This window comes from Quercus robur, chromosome 9 (genome assembly GCF_932294415.1).
Source record: "Quercus robur chromosome 9, dhQueRobu3.1, whole genome shotgun sequence".
Taxonomy (NCBI): domain Eukaryota; kingdom Viridiplantae; phylum Streptophyta; class Magnoliopsida; order Fagales; family Fagaceae; genus Quercus; species Quercus robur.
This window is the reverse complement of record NC_065542.1, coordinates 5081139-5099993: the sequence shown is the minus strand read 5'-3', so window position 1 is coordinate 5099993 and position 18855 is coordinate 5081139. Positions and strand designations below refer to the sequence as shown.

The 18855-nt window shown below is 33.8% G+C and overlaps 1 protein-coding gene across 2 annotated transcripts; it reads left to right on the top strand.

The window, feature by feature from the left end:
- Positions 1 to 25: 25 nt before the first annotated feature.
- On the top strand, positions 26 to 12876 carry LOC126699887 (uncharacterized). 2 transcript variants are annotated; one of them, XM_050397856.1, is made up of 11 exons: positions 26 to 572; positions 692 to 1275; positions 1379 to 1547; positions 5165 to 5866; positions 7897 to 8514; positions 8601 to 9236; positions 9342 to 9932; positions 10040 to 10755; positions 11412 to 12040; positions 12292 to 12406; positions 12506 to 12876. In XM_050397856.1, exons 1-8 carry the CDS (start codon positions 84 to 86, stop codon positions 10718 to 10720), a joined length of 4470 nt encoding a protein of 1489 aa, XP_050253813.1. In that variant the 5' UTR covers positions 26 to 83; the 3' UTR covers positions 10721 to 10755; positions 11412 to 12040; positions 12292 to 12406; positions 12506 to 12876. The 2 variants fall into 2 exon arrangements, with proteins under 2 accessions (XP_050253813.1, XP_050253812.1); XM_050397855.1 differs by having other exon boundaries at positions 8601 to 9248.
- The last annotated feature ends 5979 nt before the right edge of the window (positions 12877 to 18855 follow it).

Below are 18855 nucleotides of genomic sequence, written 5' to 3'. Positions count from 1 at the left end.
AAAATAAAAACTTTTTGGAGTTTTATTATTCAACTGAAATTCCAGAGTGGTTCAGCCATCAGAACCTTGGGTCATCTATAAGAATGCCATTACCTTTGGATCTGCATGATAATAGTAGTTGGATAGGGATTGCTCTGTTTGCTATTGTTTTAGTCCATAAAAATTTGATCAGTCAAGATTATAAAGTTTTTATCAAATTTAATTGTAGATCAGACATGGTTGAAGGTCCTGTAGGTAGACGTCCCTTGGTCTTTGACATCTCTAAATTCCTACCTGATCCCTTTCGCCATGCTAATTCATTTAGTTTTAAGTTCCTTGTTCGAGCTCGGCAACTTAGAGACCATCTAAAGGAATGCAGTTGGATTAGCACTTTGATTACGAGTGACAGCCCTCATGTCCAAATAAAGATGTGTGGTGCCCGTGCAGTTTACAAGCAAGATCTGAAAAATTTTGTACAAGCTAAAGTCAAGATCAAGCAAAGAACCAAATGCCAGATGGATAAGGTGGAATCTAGTCAGTCCAATGACCGGCTTAAAGAAAAGCTAATGTCATTGCTTTTAACAGTGTATCAGGTCTCCCCTATTCTTCACTGAACACTATATTTCTATATATATATATATATATATTTTTTTTTTTTTTTTTTTTTTGTCACACTCATTTGAACTATTTTTTAGTTCATTTTATTTTACAGGGAGACTTGGCTCGAAACCATAAATATGATTATGTCTTTCCTCATATGTCAGTTCCAGACTGGTTCAGTAATCGAAGTTTTTGTTCCGACATAAGAATTAAACTGCCCAGCAATTTGCAGCGTGAAGGGAGATGGATGGGAATCGCTGTGTGTGCTTATTATACTGTGCAAGAGCGACCAGCAATTTCTGGTGACAATAAGGATTTAACAAGTTTTCTCAACTTCTATAATCCTTTAGTTAGTCATCGAGTTTGCCTCACTCGTCACAGGGTCTTTCAGGAATCTAAAGACATTTTTCTTGAGTCATCCCATCGAATTTTGGTATTTTATATACCACACGTGTTACTTCGGCTGGAAAAGTGTCGACATATCGGGGCTTCATTTGAACACAATAAACCAGATGTGCAGGTTAAAGAGTGTGGACTCCGCCTTGTATACGAGGAAGATGTTGAAAATTTTGTGCAAACATTAGCCCAGTGCATGTTAGAAAGTCCAGATGCCGAGTGTTTTTATCAAAATTTGTTACATCAAGTTGAGGAAAGGGTGGCAAGCAAAGATTTTGGTTTCTCTTCCTCACTCCAAAGGTTTTTTAACTGGAACCAATTTTTTATTAACCTGAATGAGACATTTATCAAATTTTTATGTCAGTATGTTGAATTTCTAAGATATGTTCTTTGATACCTGCAGGATGCCTCAACCCATGCCCGTCCTTCAACCAAGTATTGAAAATATAGCAGAGGGTTGTACCTCTTCGGCAACAAGTCCGAGCTCTTTTACTGGTTTTCTCGCAACAACTAGGAAAGAGCAATATGCAATTATTATGTCAAGTGAATCTTTGATCAAAGCACGATTAGAGGTTCTCTCTGTTTCTCTCTCTCAAGAAAGTTAACCTTAGTATCATAGCATACGTACAGAGGATAAACAAGACACAATTTAGTCTTTTCTGCTCACAACTAAAATTATTATATTTGCCAATAGTAAAATACATAATAAGCTTAGAATTCATAGATACATTTAAAACATCGATATGGGTAATCTAGTCAAGGTTAATTTGTCATTTTTACATTGCCTCTTGCAAATTAAGTTTTTAATGAAAATACTATATGCAGATGCCATCATTTTGAAGTCATCATCATAATTGAATAGTGATGTCACAGAAGCCTAAAGAAAGCACACGATGCTCTCTTTGATAGAACAGAAACTAAACTGTTAGTTTCTGGTAGTAAATTTGGAATTCACGAGAGGTTCTTTGAATCCACAAGGTGATAGGTCTAGAATCCACCAAAGAAAAACAATAGAAAAAAGTCTAAATTTTTATTAATCTGAAAACTCCATTGTTTTTGGAGGCTACAATGTGTTTAAATAGTAAAAAGAAAACTTAGGCTAATTTGAAAACCTTAGGTGGCTAGGAAAGCATATAAAATTCTAATTTGACTAAACAACATTAAAAGCACCTAAAAACAAGGAAATAAATAACCTAAACCTAAAATAACGAAAATTACATAAAAATACCAAAATTAAATAGTAGATTCTATCCTACATTTGGCCCCTCCACTTGAAACAAACTCATCCTCGAATTGAAGGTTGAGATTTGAAATCTTCCATGCCAAAAGAACAAATACTTTGAATACTTCATCTCCTTTGTCTTCTTGCCAAACTTGAAAGTCATCAATTGGGAAACTTGAACTTCTTGTCCCTCGATCTTCATGCAATTGACAATATTCACGAAATAAGAGTCAATGATCAAATCAAATCTTTCCACTCCAATAAAATTAATAAACTTTGTTTCAGTGTCTCCCACTAAAATAATAGGAGCTTGAACATTGCAATCATTTAACTTGACTTCATCGAGATCATTGATAACTTCCTCTATAGTTTCTTTTTCAATGGTCTCTACTGTCTCGACTTCAAGATCTTTATGTATACTAGGATCTTCTTGGCCAATAATAATCTTGTTTTGTGTACAACAAAAGTTCTTCACAATCCAAAGGATAAAAGTTGATAACAAGTATCTTTTTCATCCATGGCCATGAGGAATTTTGTCTTTACCTTGTCAGATTCTATCAGATTGTAATCATTCCCACCAATGTAAGGCATATTCACTAAGTTTATACAAAGCAAGTTTAACTTTTCTCTTATAAAAAATATTCTCATTGTCAAATAAATCCTCTAGATCAAGAAACCAATATAAAAATAACCATTAAAACTTGCAATTCTTTTATAAGGCTTATATGAAATTTGCTTACTAATAGGTTGTCCTTGAGTTACATCTCCGTGGCAGTTGTCCCTATTGTTTCCATGCTCCAATGACAAAATTGTAGCAAAGATATTTGTGAGTGCTTGTTGTACGTCACGTAATACTTGCTAAGCTGTTCGTCGTTGTTGTTGTGGTGGTTACCGTCTTGCCGATTAATAATCATACCAGGGTAAGTCAAGGTTCTGATACCAACTTATATTGTGGAAACCTAAAGAAAGCACAAACGATGCTCTCTTTGATGGAACAGAAATTAAACTGTTAGTTTCTAGTAGTAAACCTCGAATCCACAAAGGATTCTTTGAATCCATAAGGTAATAGGTCTAAAATCCACAAGAGAAAAGTTTGAGAAAAACTTTGAATTTTATAAATCTTAAAACTGAATTGCATTTGGAGGCTACAACGCATTTAAATAGTAAAACGAAAACCTAAGGTGGCTAGGAAAGCCTATAAAACCCTAATCTAACTAAACAACATTAAAAGCACCTAAAAACAAGGAAATAAATGACCTAACTTAAAATAACAAAAATTACATAAAAATACCAAAATTAAATAATTATAAAAATTAAATAGTAGATTCTTTCCTACATCAAATAGTCCATAGGACTATAGGAGTAGAATTACCATAGTATAGTACCCCTTTTAAAATGTGCTTGAGACCTACTTTATAAGCTTCATTCACTTGGCTAAAAAGAAAAGTTTATGTAGAATCAACTTCCTAAGCGTCTTCAGCTTCACATGCTTGGATGATCAAACGTTGCCCTATCATTTGAGTCTTACTTTGTAAATGGGACCTTCCTAAGCTATTCAGATATTAATTAATTTTTATTTTTCTGAGCAATCAAGGTCATTCAGATTTATGATCTTAGTTTTGAACATCATCCTTGAGTATCAATAAACTTTCTATTCGTGAGAAATCATGAACTTCACAGCACAAGTCCTATAAAAACAAAGTGAATTTATAATTTAGCAACATTACTAGACATATGAACTGATAAAAACTCTAACAAATTATATCGTATTTTGAAACCAAAAATTTGCAAATATTATTGGAAAGCAAAAGCATTTTGAAACTTCAAGGAATCAAGAATTTCCATCTTGTCAAGGTAAAATCAAGTAAAAGGGTATTTGCTCTATCTATGAACAGAATCTTAAAAAAAAAAAAAACAATTTTCCTCAATCACTTCTACTTTCTTTAACTACATAAGTCTAGAAATTTCGTTTACTGCAAAAACAAATGACCAACTTGTATTTTTCATCAAAAACAACTTTCAGCATTTTAACTTCTGGATTTCGATTGTACTAGAATCTGACAAGCAACGTTTTTCAACCTTAATTCTTAACAACTTAAATATTCCTTCATACAAATTAAATCGATTGTTTTTTTTGTGTTTCAGTTACAGGCTTACAGCACTGTCACCCCCACAGTATATTTCTAGAGCCAATTTTTTCTGTAAACTTATTTATAGGATATATAGTACGTGTTGTATTATTCTCTCTCTGAAACTCTGTGCTTTCAGAATATCTTTTAAGCTAAACGGGGGTTTTAGACTACTTAGGGTGTGTTTGGATACCAATTATTTTGCTGAAACTGAAAATTTATTACTAAAAGTACTATAGATAAAGGTAAAAGTTAGTTGAAAGAGTACAGTGAGACCCATGAATAATACCAAAAAATGCATGAATAGTATCGTGGAACCCACCATTTTTTTTAGCAAAACGCAAAATTTTTTGCATCCCCAACGCAATCCAAATGCACGCTTACAATAAAGTATTATTATAAATAATAAAGACTTTACAACTTGTTCAGTCATTGAATCAAATCGGTCACAAATACTCTTTTCAATATTTTTCATAATTTTTAATGTGCTAAGTTGTGATTGAAATAACATCCATTTCACATAGGTATAACTCTAATCATAACATACCATCTCATCGGTCGTGAAAAGGATTTTAAGAATTTTTTGTGTTTTTAGACCTTTTGTTAAATTACCAATACATTAGTATGTTTTAGTTAGCTTAAGCTCTTCAACTGGTAATATTTTTTGTTGTTAAATAAGAGAAATGAGTTCAAAATTAGTCTACACCAAATGGTAACTCATTGGTGTCTTTGCTTAAAGAATAATAATCATTTACAGATTTCAAATACTATTGTATCTTTAAAAAAAGCAAAACTTTGATCACGCTTGATATAAATTAACTTCCGCAATATTTTCCAGAAAAACTTCGATGAGGGTGAAATATTCAATTGCTGTTTTGCTGAGCGTGAAATCCCACTGTGGTTTTGTTACGAAAATGAGCAGTCGATGAAAGTCCCGCTAGCTCCAGAATTTGTTAATGATCCTGATTGGATGGGATTTGCAGCATGTGGTCTTTTCTCATTTAATAGGCATCCAACTGCTGTTCATCAGAGACTGGGTTCAATAGGAATTGAATCGCTCCAATTCCGTTGTCTTTTGCGGACCAGCTCTTGTTATCGGCGTTTAGTATGCTATGGATTATTGACTACGGACAACGAATTAGTTACGTTAAATCAACGTGCATTCATTTGGGTAATGTTCATCCCACGTACAACTCATGCACATTTATGGAGTAAAAACACTTGGGCTGAGTTCCAGCTTGAAAGCTCAATTCCAGATTTGTCAGCACAGAGTTTTGGTATCAGTCCTGTATTCAGGCATAACATGGAAGAGTTAACGCAATTACTGGTGCAATGCTCTGCCCCGTTTGATAGCCTCCTTGACTCCTGCGATCCCCGGGTATTCTACAATATGTGGGAAAATTATCCTGAGGTATTCATTGGAACCAAGAACTCTTATGAGGACGTACACCCCCAAAGGTTATTCATTTCTCAGGAGGAGACTAGTGCAACTGCCCAATATTCTGATGAGGAGTACTTATACCCTGACAATCATTTCCGGGTAACAATTCATAACTATTTCTGCAAATTTAATAAGAAGTATATATATATATATATATATATATTATACACACATGTACCTTTATATATTTACATTGTACTTACTATGTAAACTTACATTATATACACAAAAAGTGGTAAATATTGTACACTTTTTGCAAATGTGTACAATATATGCCACTTTTTATTAGTTTATAATGTAAGTTTACATTGCAAGTAAATATAAACATAGAATTTGCAAATGTAAACATAGAATTCTCTGATATGCATGCATTGTTGTCTATGTTGGAAGTTGGAGGACCTTCATGGACTCTCACTTCCAAACACTAACGTCAAGGATCCTGGATTTTAAATTTCTATTATTAAGCAGTATATATTAATTTATCATATTTGAAACTTTTTATTGAAAAAAAAAAAAAAATCATGTATGGCCTCCCTCCAAAATTGAAAATGAGCCCTAATTAAAGAATTAGGGATTTGGATGTTGCCATATTCAATGTCTAGCTCCCCCTAAAGAATTGTTACGGTAGTCTTTTCTTTAACCATTAGCAGGATGACTTTACAATCAAGTATCATTATTAACTCCTCCTAAAAAAAAAGTATCATTATTAACTAAATATTTTCTATATTAATGCAGAAAATTTTCAATTACAATAATTGATGGATTTAGTGAGCATGTAGTTACCTATTATTATCTCATCTTTGGATTCTCCAGAGGCATATAAATATTTTTATAATTGATTATATTTGTTCATTAGTAAACAAGTTTTATTAGAAAGACTTCACAAATCATAAAAAGATACTCTTAAAAATGAAAATTCACCATTATGAGCATAATGTAGTTAAACATTTAAACTTCCAAAAATTGTTAATTTTTTTAATCCTGTCAATGGCCAATATGGACTATGAAATTAATAGCCTAATAATTTGCTTATAAAGTGGGTATACTTACACAAACTCTCTTCCAGATTCTATCGCAAATTTGGAGTTGTAGACACCCCATAAGTAGGCATGAACATTTTCAATAATGAATATTGTCTTTTGCAACAAAATAGAAAATGATTTTCTAATACATTCTTTGATATTGTATATTAAAAGAAAAATTGCTACAAAATTTAATACAAAATTAATATCGTACATCCCTTAGCTTTTGAGATATAAAAAAGATTGAGTTCCCTTTTAATAGATCATATATGATTGAGTTGAAATATTAAAATAAACTTATTTTGTATCTTTTATTTTGTTAATTCTGAATAAATTATAGTTTTATTTTTCATATATTAATTTAACTTGGAACTTTAGTGTATTTTTTATATTCTTAAATGGTCAAAAGAATTATTCATGTTTTCCCCCACACATTGATAAAATCTCGGTTTTTTTTTTATCGGTTTTGTCCCTATTCACATTACACTAAATGGAAGAAACTCACATTCACACAGCACGTACACATAGAGAGTGAGAATGAAATGGAAGAAACTCACATTCACACAGCACGTACACATAGAGAGTGAGAATGGAGAGGGAAGAGGAAGAAAACTCTTCACTTCTCTTTTTTTTTTTTTTTTTTTTTCACTCTTGGTTTGGAATAAAATGATGCATGGGATATATATACTACACCATACGACCTTTATCTCAATTACATTTATTACATAATCTCCCCACATTTATAAGTATTAAGATCCTCTTCATTATTTACAATGGATCAATTTCATGTTATAGACTTCTCAAAAACGAATTTCATGTTATTGATTGAATATTACAAATATAGAGGTACACCCAATTCGACATTTAGAATTTTACATGGCATAACATTTTGTACACTATCTATTCAAGGCATAAAATTTTAACTTGAAAATGGACTCTTTGCTCCCATTTATAAACTCTCCACATGACTTCAACAAACTCCTGGCATGAATTCACTAAAATATTGTCAAATATTAAAAAGCTTAATTAAACAATTTTAACTTCTAACAGTCTTCTCTCTCTCCCTGTAATTGGACAATGTATTTCTGTTCTGTATCTATTTTGTAGTGCTTTCATCCGTCCACTTTATATAATTCTTGTTTTCCAACAAGAAGAACTCCAATGTGGTTTGATCATCATTGTTGTCTTGGGCACTCGGTGACAATTGAGATACCCCCAAATTTGTATGAAGACAATAATTGGTTGGGGCTCGCTCTATATGCTTCTATTTTAATTCCCAGAGATCAAGAAAATGCAGTTTCAACAAATTCATCTCACTTTCTATACTGTCAATTCCAAACGAGTAAAGCTAGTCTGGACAATCAAATCCTTGTTTGCCGCACCACTGATGAAGAAAAAAACTGGTTAGATCTACTATTTGGACTCATTTGGATATCCTACATGCCTGGTGAGGCATTGAAGGATATGCTGCATCAATGTGGCCACATTAAGGCTTCATTTGTAAGTGATTGGCCAAGTGTGATGGTGCAAAAATGTGGGCTTCGTCTTTTGTACCAGCATGATCGGTTACAGTTTGAGCAACAACTAAAGCATTGCAATGCCTTCATTTCTGCACATCGGGATTTCAAATGTCAAATTAGCAGTGGTGGCACTTGGTTAGAAAGAATGGAAAGATGTCTGCTAGTGGGTGACAAAGTTAGATCTCTACTCAATAAATATGACCGGGTAAGAAATTATGAGTACTTTGTTTGCTTCAAAGAATACACCATTAACTTCCCCCTCTATGTCCTATAATTTTATTTATTTTGCAGCGCTTTGATGGGCACTATAAATATTCGTATTGTTTCCCCCCAGTGGAAATTTTAGATTATTTCAACCATCGGAGTAATGAGCCGTCAGTGAAAATCGATCTATCCAATGTTTTTTTCAATGACAGCAAATGGATGGGACTTGTTCTATGTGCTTATTTTTCAAGTGACAAGCATCAAACTGCAATTATTGAAAATCCCAAATCATCAATTTCTCACCACCTTATTTGTATTTTGGAAACGGACGTAGCTGGTCCAGAGCTAGGAATCTATGTCCATCCCACCATTAAAGAAGTATTTACGTGGCTAGATACTGAGGGTGGATTTCTTTGGCTGTGCTATATTCCATGTTGGCCGTTTCTAGATAGGTTCAATCAATGCAGTTGCATCAAGGCTTCAATTATAAGCGATTGGCCAGGTATCATTGTGAAAAAATGTGGGCTTAGTTTCTACCATATGCATGATAATTGGTTTCAGGAAATAAGATATCATTGCAATATGCAATTTGGGCATCAAGATTTATTTGATCAATTAACAGCTAGTTATAAAGCGAAAACTAGTAGAGCTGATCAATTCACAGCTAGTTATAAAGCGAAAACTAGTAGAGCTAAGAATCAGCTCTCCGAAAGCCACTTGCCGGTAATTAATAAAGTATGACTTTGCTTTGCCTCAAACATAATATTTCCTCTACCACTCTTTAAATTCTCACTCTCACTTATTAAATACAATATTTCTGTTTTACAGGGCTTTGATCCATCCTGTGACTACAATTCTTGTTGCCCTCCAATTGAAATTCCGCATTGGTTCCACATACAAAGTGATGAGTCCCACGTGACTTTCAGCCTAACTCGAAAATTGAATAATAGAAGTACTTGGATGGGAGTAGCTCTATGTGCAGTTTTTTCAATTAATAAGGATGTGGCTAACCTCAATGACGTTATGGATTCAAAATCTTCTTACAAACTTATTTGTCACTTGAAAGCAAGTAATGGCCTGAGTGTGAAACCTCGCCATATCTATTGGCCAACAAAAGAAGATATCATGATGTCACTGCTAGGTGGATTCACTTGGCTGACCTATATACCACGTGGGTCGTTTCCTGATTGGCTATATGATTGTGCCTCCATTAAGTTTTCATTTAAGACAAATTGCCATGGCTTGAAGGTGCAGAAGTGTGGCCTCCATGTATTGTCCCAGAATTCTGTGGAAAAGTTCAAGAACTGCATGAACTCCCAGTCTGATATTTCGGCCATCCTTAATCAAAAGAAGCTTGAGAATGAAAATAGAAAAATGAGGTCTTTGATTCGGAATGAACTCGGCAAAAATGACACACCGGTAATTAACAACTACGTTGTTTTTCTGTCTCAAACAAGATATTCCATCTCCCTCTCTTTGATTTCTCTCACTCTCACCCCTAAAAACACAATATTTCTGTTTCACAGGGCTTTGATCGATGCATTTCCTATAATCCCCGTTTGCCTTCAAGTGAAATTTTGGAGTGGTTCAATCATCGGAGCTATGAGCCCCGGTTGACAATCCCTCTACCTCCAAATTTGTACAATGATAGTGCTTGGATGGGTTTGGTTCTATGTGCTTATTTTGCTATGGATGTGAAAACAACTGCCCACTTTGACATTCCGGATTCAGATACTAATTATGACCTTATTTATCATTTGGAAACCAATGTTGGTAGTGTGAGACCTCTTGATGGTTATAGCCTGACTAAAGAAGATCTCGTGATGCTACAGGAAGGTGGATGCATTTTGCTATCCTATATTGAGCGTGGGTCGTTTCAAAATTATCCGAATCAAGTCACCAGCATTATGGCTTCATTTGGAACTGACTGCCCAGGTTTGAAGGTGGAGAAATGTGGCCTTCGTCTCTTGTACCATTATGATTTGGAAGAGTTTGAGGAAACAATAAGCCATAGCATGTACTCCTTGTCTGAAGATTGGGATCTCATCCATCAATTGACAACTGATGATGTAAATAGGGAGAAGCAAAAGCATGATGGTGTAGGAACATCTAGTAGAACCTCCAGCTCTAGGAAAGAGTCTAATTTTGGAAGTCAGAGGGGACCCATTGATCCTAAAGACAAGGGCAAGCGAGTTCTAGAAGAATAATTTCTCTTATGGGGCTCTTCCTTCTGAAATTATTGGTAAGTCATCCTCCCTCTAATTTTCAATTTTAACCTAATACCAAAGAACTGATAATCTTTACTGCAGTGCACAGAAAGATAAGATGGAAATCATATGGGTGGTTGTTTTCCAAGATAATAAGCCCATAGATACCAAAAAAAAAAAAAAATTTATAAAAATTTTTCACACCAATTAATGTGTTAGTGATAGTTTAAAAAATTGATGTCATGATTGGTACAGATAAAAATTAGCAAAAACTTGCTAACTTGATTGTTGTGTAAAATATTGTGAAATTTTTTGTTTCTTTAACACTGCTCCTCTCAAACAATGAATTGCTTGGACTGTGCAAAAATTTGTGTTTTTTGACTTATTTCCTTTTGATTATGTGAAGATATAATTTTACTATGTTTTAAGTTGGACTTACCTCAACGACTCAACCTTTTCTTTTTTTATAAATTATATTTCAAACCCTATTGTTTAGGAGTAATTTTAAACTTATCCTACACTTTTCAAAAATTTCAATTTAAACTATGCTTGTTCAAAAGGTTTTCAAATAACCCTTCGATTATTTTCCTAACATCATTGATGAAAAGGACGCTTTGATTTGTAATTCAGAGAACTGGATGGGCTTATTTGAAACCTTTTAAAAATAGTTTAATTTTGTCTACTTGTTCAGGGTTGAGCTTGGAGTGGAAGGGACTGTCCTAAGGCTAATCTAATGGATCCATCTGACCCGAAGCATGGAGGACTGTTTTGAATGAATGGGTCAGTTGAAATCGGGTTTGAAAAGTCAAAAAAATATTCAGGGTGTTTGGACAGGTGGCAAGTTTAATAGAGCTTCTAGGTTCTTGATTGTGTAAATTTGTTGGTAGATGTGTAACATTGGTAGTATATTTATGTTTTCAGTTGTTGATGTAAATTTGTGTAATTTTATGTCTTTTCGATGAGATTTATAAATTTAAATGTCTTTTTTTGTTAAGAGTAAATTTGCAGAGAAGTGAAGGTGAGCTTTCTAGAAGCATATTGATATTAAATAGACCTGTTAATATAATAAAAAGCCTCAATTTTTTATCTTTATGTTGTCGAGCATAAAGTGCACAACCTAGCCCATTAGGTTATGCCAATTTTTTATTTTTATTTTTTAATCCTTCTGTTCAATTTGAATTTCTATTATATAACATTTGGGTTTTATTTATGTTCAATCAATTTCAAATTGTGAATTAAGAATGGCAGAGAGGAAATTTTATATAAGCTGATATTGAGCATTTCCCACTGCAATCAGGAGTACTTGTCCACCCTGTCTTGGTTAGTGATCAATCCTCCATGTCTTGGCTAGAGATTTTAATTTTATAGATATTGTTGATTGCAAGTACAAAACAAACTGTTACAGATTCAATGAGTTTAGTATTCATGCTTTGCAGTTTCTATAGTAATTATTGTAATTGGTTTCCCTCCCAATTTCGGGCAGTGACACTAACACTACTTACATAAAGAGAATTATCGAATATGGCTTCTTCCATGTTCATTGAGCTTATCTGGAATGTGTTCTCTTGCAGATTTTCCCAATTCATGTGAAGGGGGCTGCTAGTAGCTTGATGGTGCTGGTGAACTGGTTTAGTGCTTAGGCAGTTTCCTTTACAGTCAATTTTCTTATGAAATGGAGTTCCTCATGTAAGGAAAAATTTTCCCTTAGCACCAAACGAATGTATTGTCAGTTTACATTTTTTTACAACTGACACTGTCACTCCTGTGTTTGATTTTCTTTTCCAGACTTTTTTCATCTACTCTGCATAGAATCCTAGAGGGGGAGAAGGCTACAAATAATTGAACAGACAATAGCTGGAGATACTAGATCATTGGATTTTGTTTTGGCTCAAATATCATCTTCATTTGGTGCTGAGAATTGAAGTTCAAACACGGCAAGAAGAGTTTAAACTATCTGTTTTATTAGCAATTTTTTTGGGCACCATGTAGATTAAATTTATGGGCAAAAGAAGGAAGATGAAATGAAAATTATTTGTGGGTTGGACAATAGACAGCAGAGACAATTTTTAACAAGCATAAATATGTATGCTTGTGTTCATGTAAAAGAACATAGGGATTACTACTTCTATCCAATTTTTGCAGAGTTTTCTGTTATACTTTCACGTTGCAAGCCAGAAATAATTTTTTTTACACAGTAAGTCTAATATACTAGTTTGCTAAATGCTATGACCACCTGATGCATGAGTTGCTAGCTTTGAAAGTTTAACGGAAATTTGAGATTAAAAGAAATTCAATTAAATAATAATGTAGGTTTTTTGGTCATAGTAAATTAGCAATGTACAAAACCAGTTCTAATATTCAAGAACTAGTATGGTTTGGTCGTTGATTAAGGCTTTGGGTAGAAAAAAGGCAGGGGAACAGAAAGGCTTCAACAGTTGATTGTGGCTATGAAAAGCAAACTAGAGATCTTTGGTTCCATTCTTTCTAGCTATAAAGGCACATGACTTGTGGCTGTGGGTGATCAGGTGTATAATCAGATCAAAATAAAGTTTTTATTTCATCTAGATAATATAAGTAAGTAATTGTTTGAGCAAACCAAATTTTATTGAGTTTGGTCTCTTCAATGTTCTGCATGTGGCTTGAAGTGAAACTCGAGGAATTATAATTCGAAGTCAAATGTGTCGGGGGAAAAACACCTTGGAGAGCTTCCTTGAGTAATTAATATAACATATAGAGACACACTTTAACCCAAAAGGCCTAAACCTAATAGATATGTGCTCAATTATGTTATATTAATCACTCATTCTTCTCATCTTTATTCAATGTGGGACTTCACTCACACGTGTAACCCAACAATCTCCCCCCTCACGTGTGAGTCTGCCTTTCTATGGGTTTCAAGACCTCTGTGGGCCATGATCAAGTCCTACTCACTCCCCCTTGCCTAATGGGCCTTTCACTTCATCAACGTGTCATTCATGGGTCTCTTGTACGCCATTCATGGGAATCACGTGTTAACCCCGCACGCACATCCATGGGAACCGCGCATCACACCATTATTTAGCACCATTAGCAATATTCTTTTTTTTATTTTTTTTTATTTTTTATTTTTTTATTTTTTTTATTCCAAGATCTTTGTGTGTGGGCTGTTTAGGCTTTTTCTGTCCCCGCTGGGTAGGGACCATGAACACCTCATCACCTTCGCCGCACACCACCATGGGCTCTGATACCACTTGTCTGGGGAAAAAACACATTGGAGAGCTTCCTTGAGTAATTAGTATAACATATAGAGATACACTTTAACCCAAAAGGCCTAAGCCCAATAGGTATGTGCTCAATTATATTATATTAACCACTCATTCTTCTCATCTTTATTCAATGTGGAACTTCACTCACATATGTAACCCAACAAAATGATCTGACTTCATGGATTAAATGGCTCACCTAAGAGGACTTTATGTCGTAATGCAAGTAACAATGAAAAATGAAAAATATAGACACCACAACCATGACAAAGTGCTCAGATATTTAATCTAAGTTATTTCTAAATTCTAAGAGCATCTCCAATGGTCTATGTAAACCCAAAATTCTCTCTATAATAGAGAGTGAAACCCAAAAAAGGCTCTCCAATGGACTCTCTATTCCTAGATTTTTTTTTTTTTTTTTTTGGCTCATGAACAGTAGCTCATCAAGTCTGATGAGCTACTGTTCACTCTTCAAATGCTTTTTTCCTATTATAATAATTAGATGTTGAATAAAAAAATGTTGGAAGATGCGTAGCTGTTAAAAAAATAATAAATAATGAATGAAGAAATAATATTTAAATGAGATAGAGAATGGGATAGAGAATGGGATAGAGAATCTGTTGGAAGTGTATTTGAAAAAGTGAGTAGTTAAAATGTAAAAGTCACTGTTCATTCTCCAAATAATACAAAAATTTGGAGATTCTGCTAAAGATACTCTAATGCCATTGATTCAAAAAGTCATGCAACAGTACAAGGCTTTTATCAAAAGCCTAAGGGCTATTCATTTGTACAATCTTTTTATCGAGGGGGGGTCCTAAAAATAGAATATGAACACATTCTCTCCCAAATCTTTGGCCTGTACAGACACAATAGGCTTTTATCTATTTATCATGGTAATCTTGAATGCCTCCCAGTTAAAAAATTTGTTTGTGAATAGCTTTGCTACTAATAATTTAGGTTTCCTCCAACTCTCAACCCATCATTGATTAACCTTTAGATACCTAGTTCAAATCCTCAAAAGAGAGTGGGTCTCTAAGACCTCACCTCAGGAGGTATTAGGTTTTCAGCTAAGTTTATGGTTACTAAATATTCTAGAAAAATGTAAACAAAGGAAAATGCCAAAAAGGAATAGAAAAATGTCTCATAGTATAGGTTTTTATTTTTCAGGAAAAAAAAAATTGCTATATCAAAAATGTTTTGTTTGGACTTTGGATTAGATTATTTTAAAAAAATCAAGGGGTTTTGAAGAATGACTATTAGTACTTTATATAAATTTAACAACACGTTTTATACAAAATAAAAAACCAATATATGTATATGATGAAGTGGATTTTGGAGATTTACTCAAATAAAAACACACAATAATTAGTTAAATCAATGCTATATTTTAATAAAGCTCAAATATTTCCATAATTTTTCATCAATTAAAATAATTGAAATTTCATTCTCTATTCAAATTATAGCTAAATTTAAAAACTAAAATTTTCTAATTTATTTAAATTAACCACAGGTATTGAATATTAAACAAGTTAGGACAAGAATAACAGACAAAAAATCCTGTATTTCAATGACATTGCTTGATCTCCTTAAGAGAACAAAGGCTAAATTATTTATAAAAAAAAAAAAAAAAAAAAAAAAAATTTAAAAGAAGGGGAAAAAAAAAAAAAAAAAACCAAAAGAGGGGGCCAGGAGTACAGGACCATTTAAAACAATACCAAACGCACCCGACTAATTTGGTTATGGACAGATTTAGGAATTACCTAACTAATTTCCTAACTAATTACACTGTGTAACTGCTTAACGCTTCAACCAATAGATGAGTGACAACTGGCTCTTTAAGTAACTGAATCTGCCTCGCTTCTTCTCACGCGTGAGCTATGTGGGCTGCGTGTCTTCATTAAACTAAACGCTGCCGTTTCCTTCACTGCCTTATTTCTAACTGCAAGGCTACTTGGTGTCGTTTTCTTCTCATCTTGTTCAGCCTCTTTGTCGTTTAACCTCTGAATACCTTGCTGCTGTGTTACTTCAACACTTCTCTAGAGGCCCAACTAAAACGGCAGTGAGAGAATCTCTTGTTATATCTGTAGCAAATATAACAACTGGTCTCCGAGCATATAGCTTCATTGAAGGAAGGACTAATGGGAAAATCAATTTCTTACTTTTTTTTTTTTTTTTTCTTTTTCAATGCGAAAAGACGGTAATAAAAAAAGACATAACAGAATAGTTCAGAAAATGTTTTACTCAATATAGTTAATACTTAATACAGTTATTACCAATAATATGCTATAATAAACCACCTTAGAAAGGTGCAATTCATTACTTTCTATGATCAGAAACGGAAAAAAAAAAAAAAAAAAAAAAAAAGTATTTGGTGCTTGATTGTAGGTTTTAGATCCTTTTCAGTCAATTGTGTTAGGCATAGTGCCAACGGTGTTGCTCATGCATTGGCTAGATTTGCTAGATTATCTGATAATGAAACTGTATGGTTAGAGGAGGATCCTCCACCAACAGTTGATGCTATGTATTTGGATTCTAGTATTCTTCATTAATAATATTCATTTGGTTCCGGCTTCAAAAAGAAACAAAAACAAAAGTACAGCGAAAATATTTTGAATGCAAGTTGTCTTCTAGACAAAACTTTGCTTCTAGGCAACATTTAGAGTGTTGGTTGCGTTCTAGAAAATGCCATGAAAAATATATCTTTTACTATTTTCTCACATTTTTTTCATCTCTCAAGAACATATATAATAAAAATAAGAAATTTTTAAATTAAAAAAAAAATCGTGATTGTTATTGGCAGTGGCAGTGGCCAGTGGCCACCTATCACCTACGGTAGTTGGCCACTGGAGACTGGAGACGTTAGTGGGGGTAGTGGTGGGGTGGTAGACATGTGTGGTGTGGTGTGGGGAGTGGAGGTTCGGTTGATAAGTTTTGAGTGAGACAGAAAATAGTTTACGAAAAATTAAACATTAAACCAATTTTCATTATAAGTGCTTTTATTTTACAGTCAATCGGAAAACAATTTCTGGTTGATCAACATTTTTTGTTGCCCCAAACACTTGTAAATGTAGAAAATATTTTCCAAAAATCAATTTCCATAAAACCAAACACAGCCTTACACTTAAATCTATAATCTATTGGTATTTTGCACTTAAAGTTACTTTTGAGATAGGCTTATTTAATCTATAATCTATTGGTAATTTTTGTTATTTTGCTATCTTGAAATTGAATAATTGAGCTAGTGGTCTATTTACATGTATATGTGTTGTGTTCTTCCTTTCCGATTTTCAGTGTTTTTGGTCATTGGGAGCTTTTATTTGCTTGCAAATTGGGGTGGCCTGTTTGTGTACATTGTGATAGGCCAAAAACGAATTGACTCCTTGTAATTAAAATAATTGATTAATTAGCCAAGTTATTAATTAATCAAATTAACTTGCAAAACGCGTGGTAGCAGAAACAAATCACCAATAAACTAAATATGCAGCGGAAAATAAATGACACGGTGATTTGTCTACGAATAAGGAAAACCTAATGGCAAAAACCCCACTGGGTGATTTTCAGGTCACCACTTCCGAAACTCCACTATTATCACAACAAGCGGTTACAAGTAAAGAAATCTCAAGTACCTTACCAACCTACAGTTGAACCCTTACCCCAATACCCAATTGGACTTGTTCTGTAATGACAATTTCCCTTTCGATGCACGGCTCCCAAGTATGTGACTAACCAATTCCACGGATCCCAGTACACGACTTCAATCACCAACTAAGAAGGTTGTTGGCTGCAAAATTCTTCAGTTCATCCACACGATGAAGATCAAGAAGATGCTTAGTTACAAAACCTTACGGTACACATACACAGCAACTTCTTCAAGAGAAAGAGATAAACTAGGGCAAGAACTTCGTCTCCGGTCACAATTTGCTTGAACAGAATTTGCTCAATGCTTGTGCAACTTGTGAACTACTTGACGGCCCTTAAAATAATCCTTTTATATGTTTAAGGTTGGAAGAAAAGAAGACCTAAACACATAATCATGGATTCTAAGAAATCAGATCAAAATTCTGAATTTCTTAAATCTCGACAGATAAGCTGTCGAGCAGGTGTCGAGCCACAGGCTAAATAGCTTCCTTAAACCTCGATAGATGCAGCTGTCGAGACAGCTGTCGAGGTTTAATGAATTTGCACTTCTCAGCTTGTTTCTTGAACAGACTTGATGACTTCAACACTTGATCTTGAAACTTTGTTTCTTGAAGTATTTAAACACATCCTAGAACTACCCAATTACAAGTAAGTGCGTTTTGTCAAAGGATTAGCCAATTACTTGTGCAACTTGTGAACTACTTGACGGCCCTTAAAATAATCATTTTATATGTTTAGGGTTTGAAGAAAAGAAGACCTAAACACATAATCACGGATTCCAAGAAATCAGATCAGAATTCTGAATTTCTTAAATCTCGACAGATAAGGTGTCGAGCCACAGGCTAAATAGCTTCCTTAAACCTCGATAGATGCAGCTGTCGAGATAGCTGTCAAGGTTTAATGAATTTGCACTTCTCAGCTTGTTTCTTGAACAGACTTGATGACTTCAACACTTGATCTTGAAACTTTGTTTCTTGAAGTATTTGAACACATCCTAGAACTATCCAATTACAAGTAAAGTGCGTTTTGTCAAAGGATTAACCAATTACATAAAATCATGACATATGTTCTTAACATGTGAACCACATATGTCCTAACACATTGTAGTGTCACCAGCTGTGAATTTCTCTTTACATTCATTCTGTTCGATTTGAATTTCTATTATAATTTTTTTTTGATTTTATGTTCAATTCAAATTTCATATTATGAATTAGGAGTCCATGTAAACTTGTCCTTGTCTTGGCTAGAGATACA

Excerpts from the sequence above, each read along its gene's own strand:
- LOC126699887 (XM_050397855.1), top strand. The coding sequence starts at position 84 with ATGCCATTACCTTTGGATCTGCATGATAATAGTAGTTGGATAGGGATT. Across the intron at positions 1,276-1,378 it reads TTCTCTTCCTCACTCCAAAG|GATGCCTCAACCCATGCCCG; the intron begins GTTTTTTAACTG and ends TGATACCTGCAG. Across the intron at positions 9,249-9,341 it reads ACTTGCCGGTAATTAATAAA|GGCTTTGATCCATCCTGTGA; the intron begins GTATGACTTTGC and ends TCTGTTTTACAG.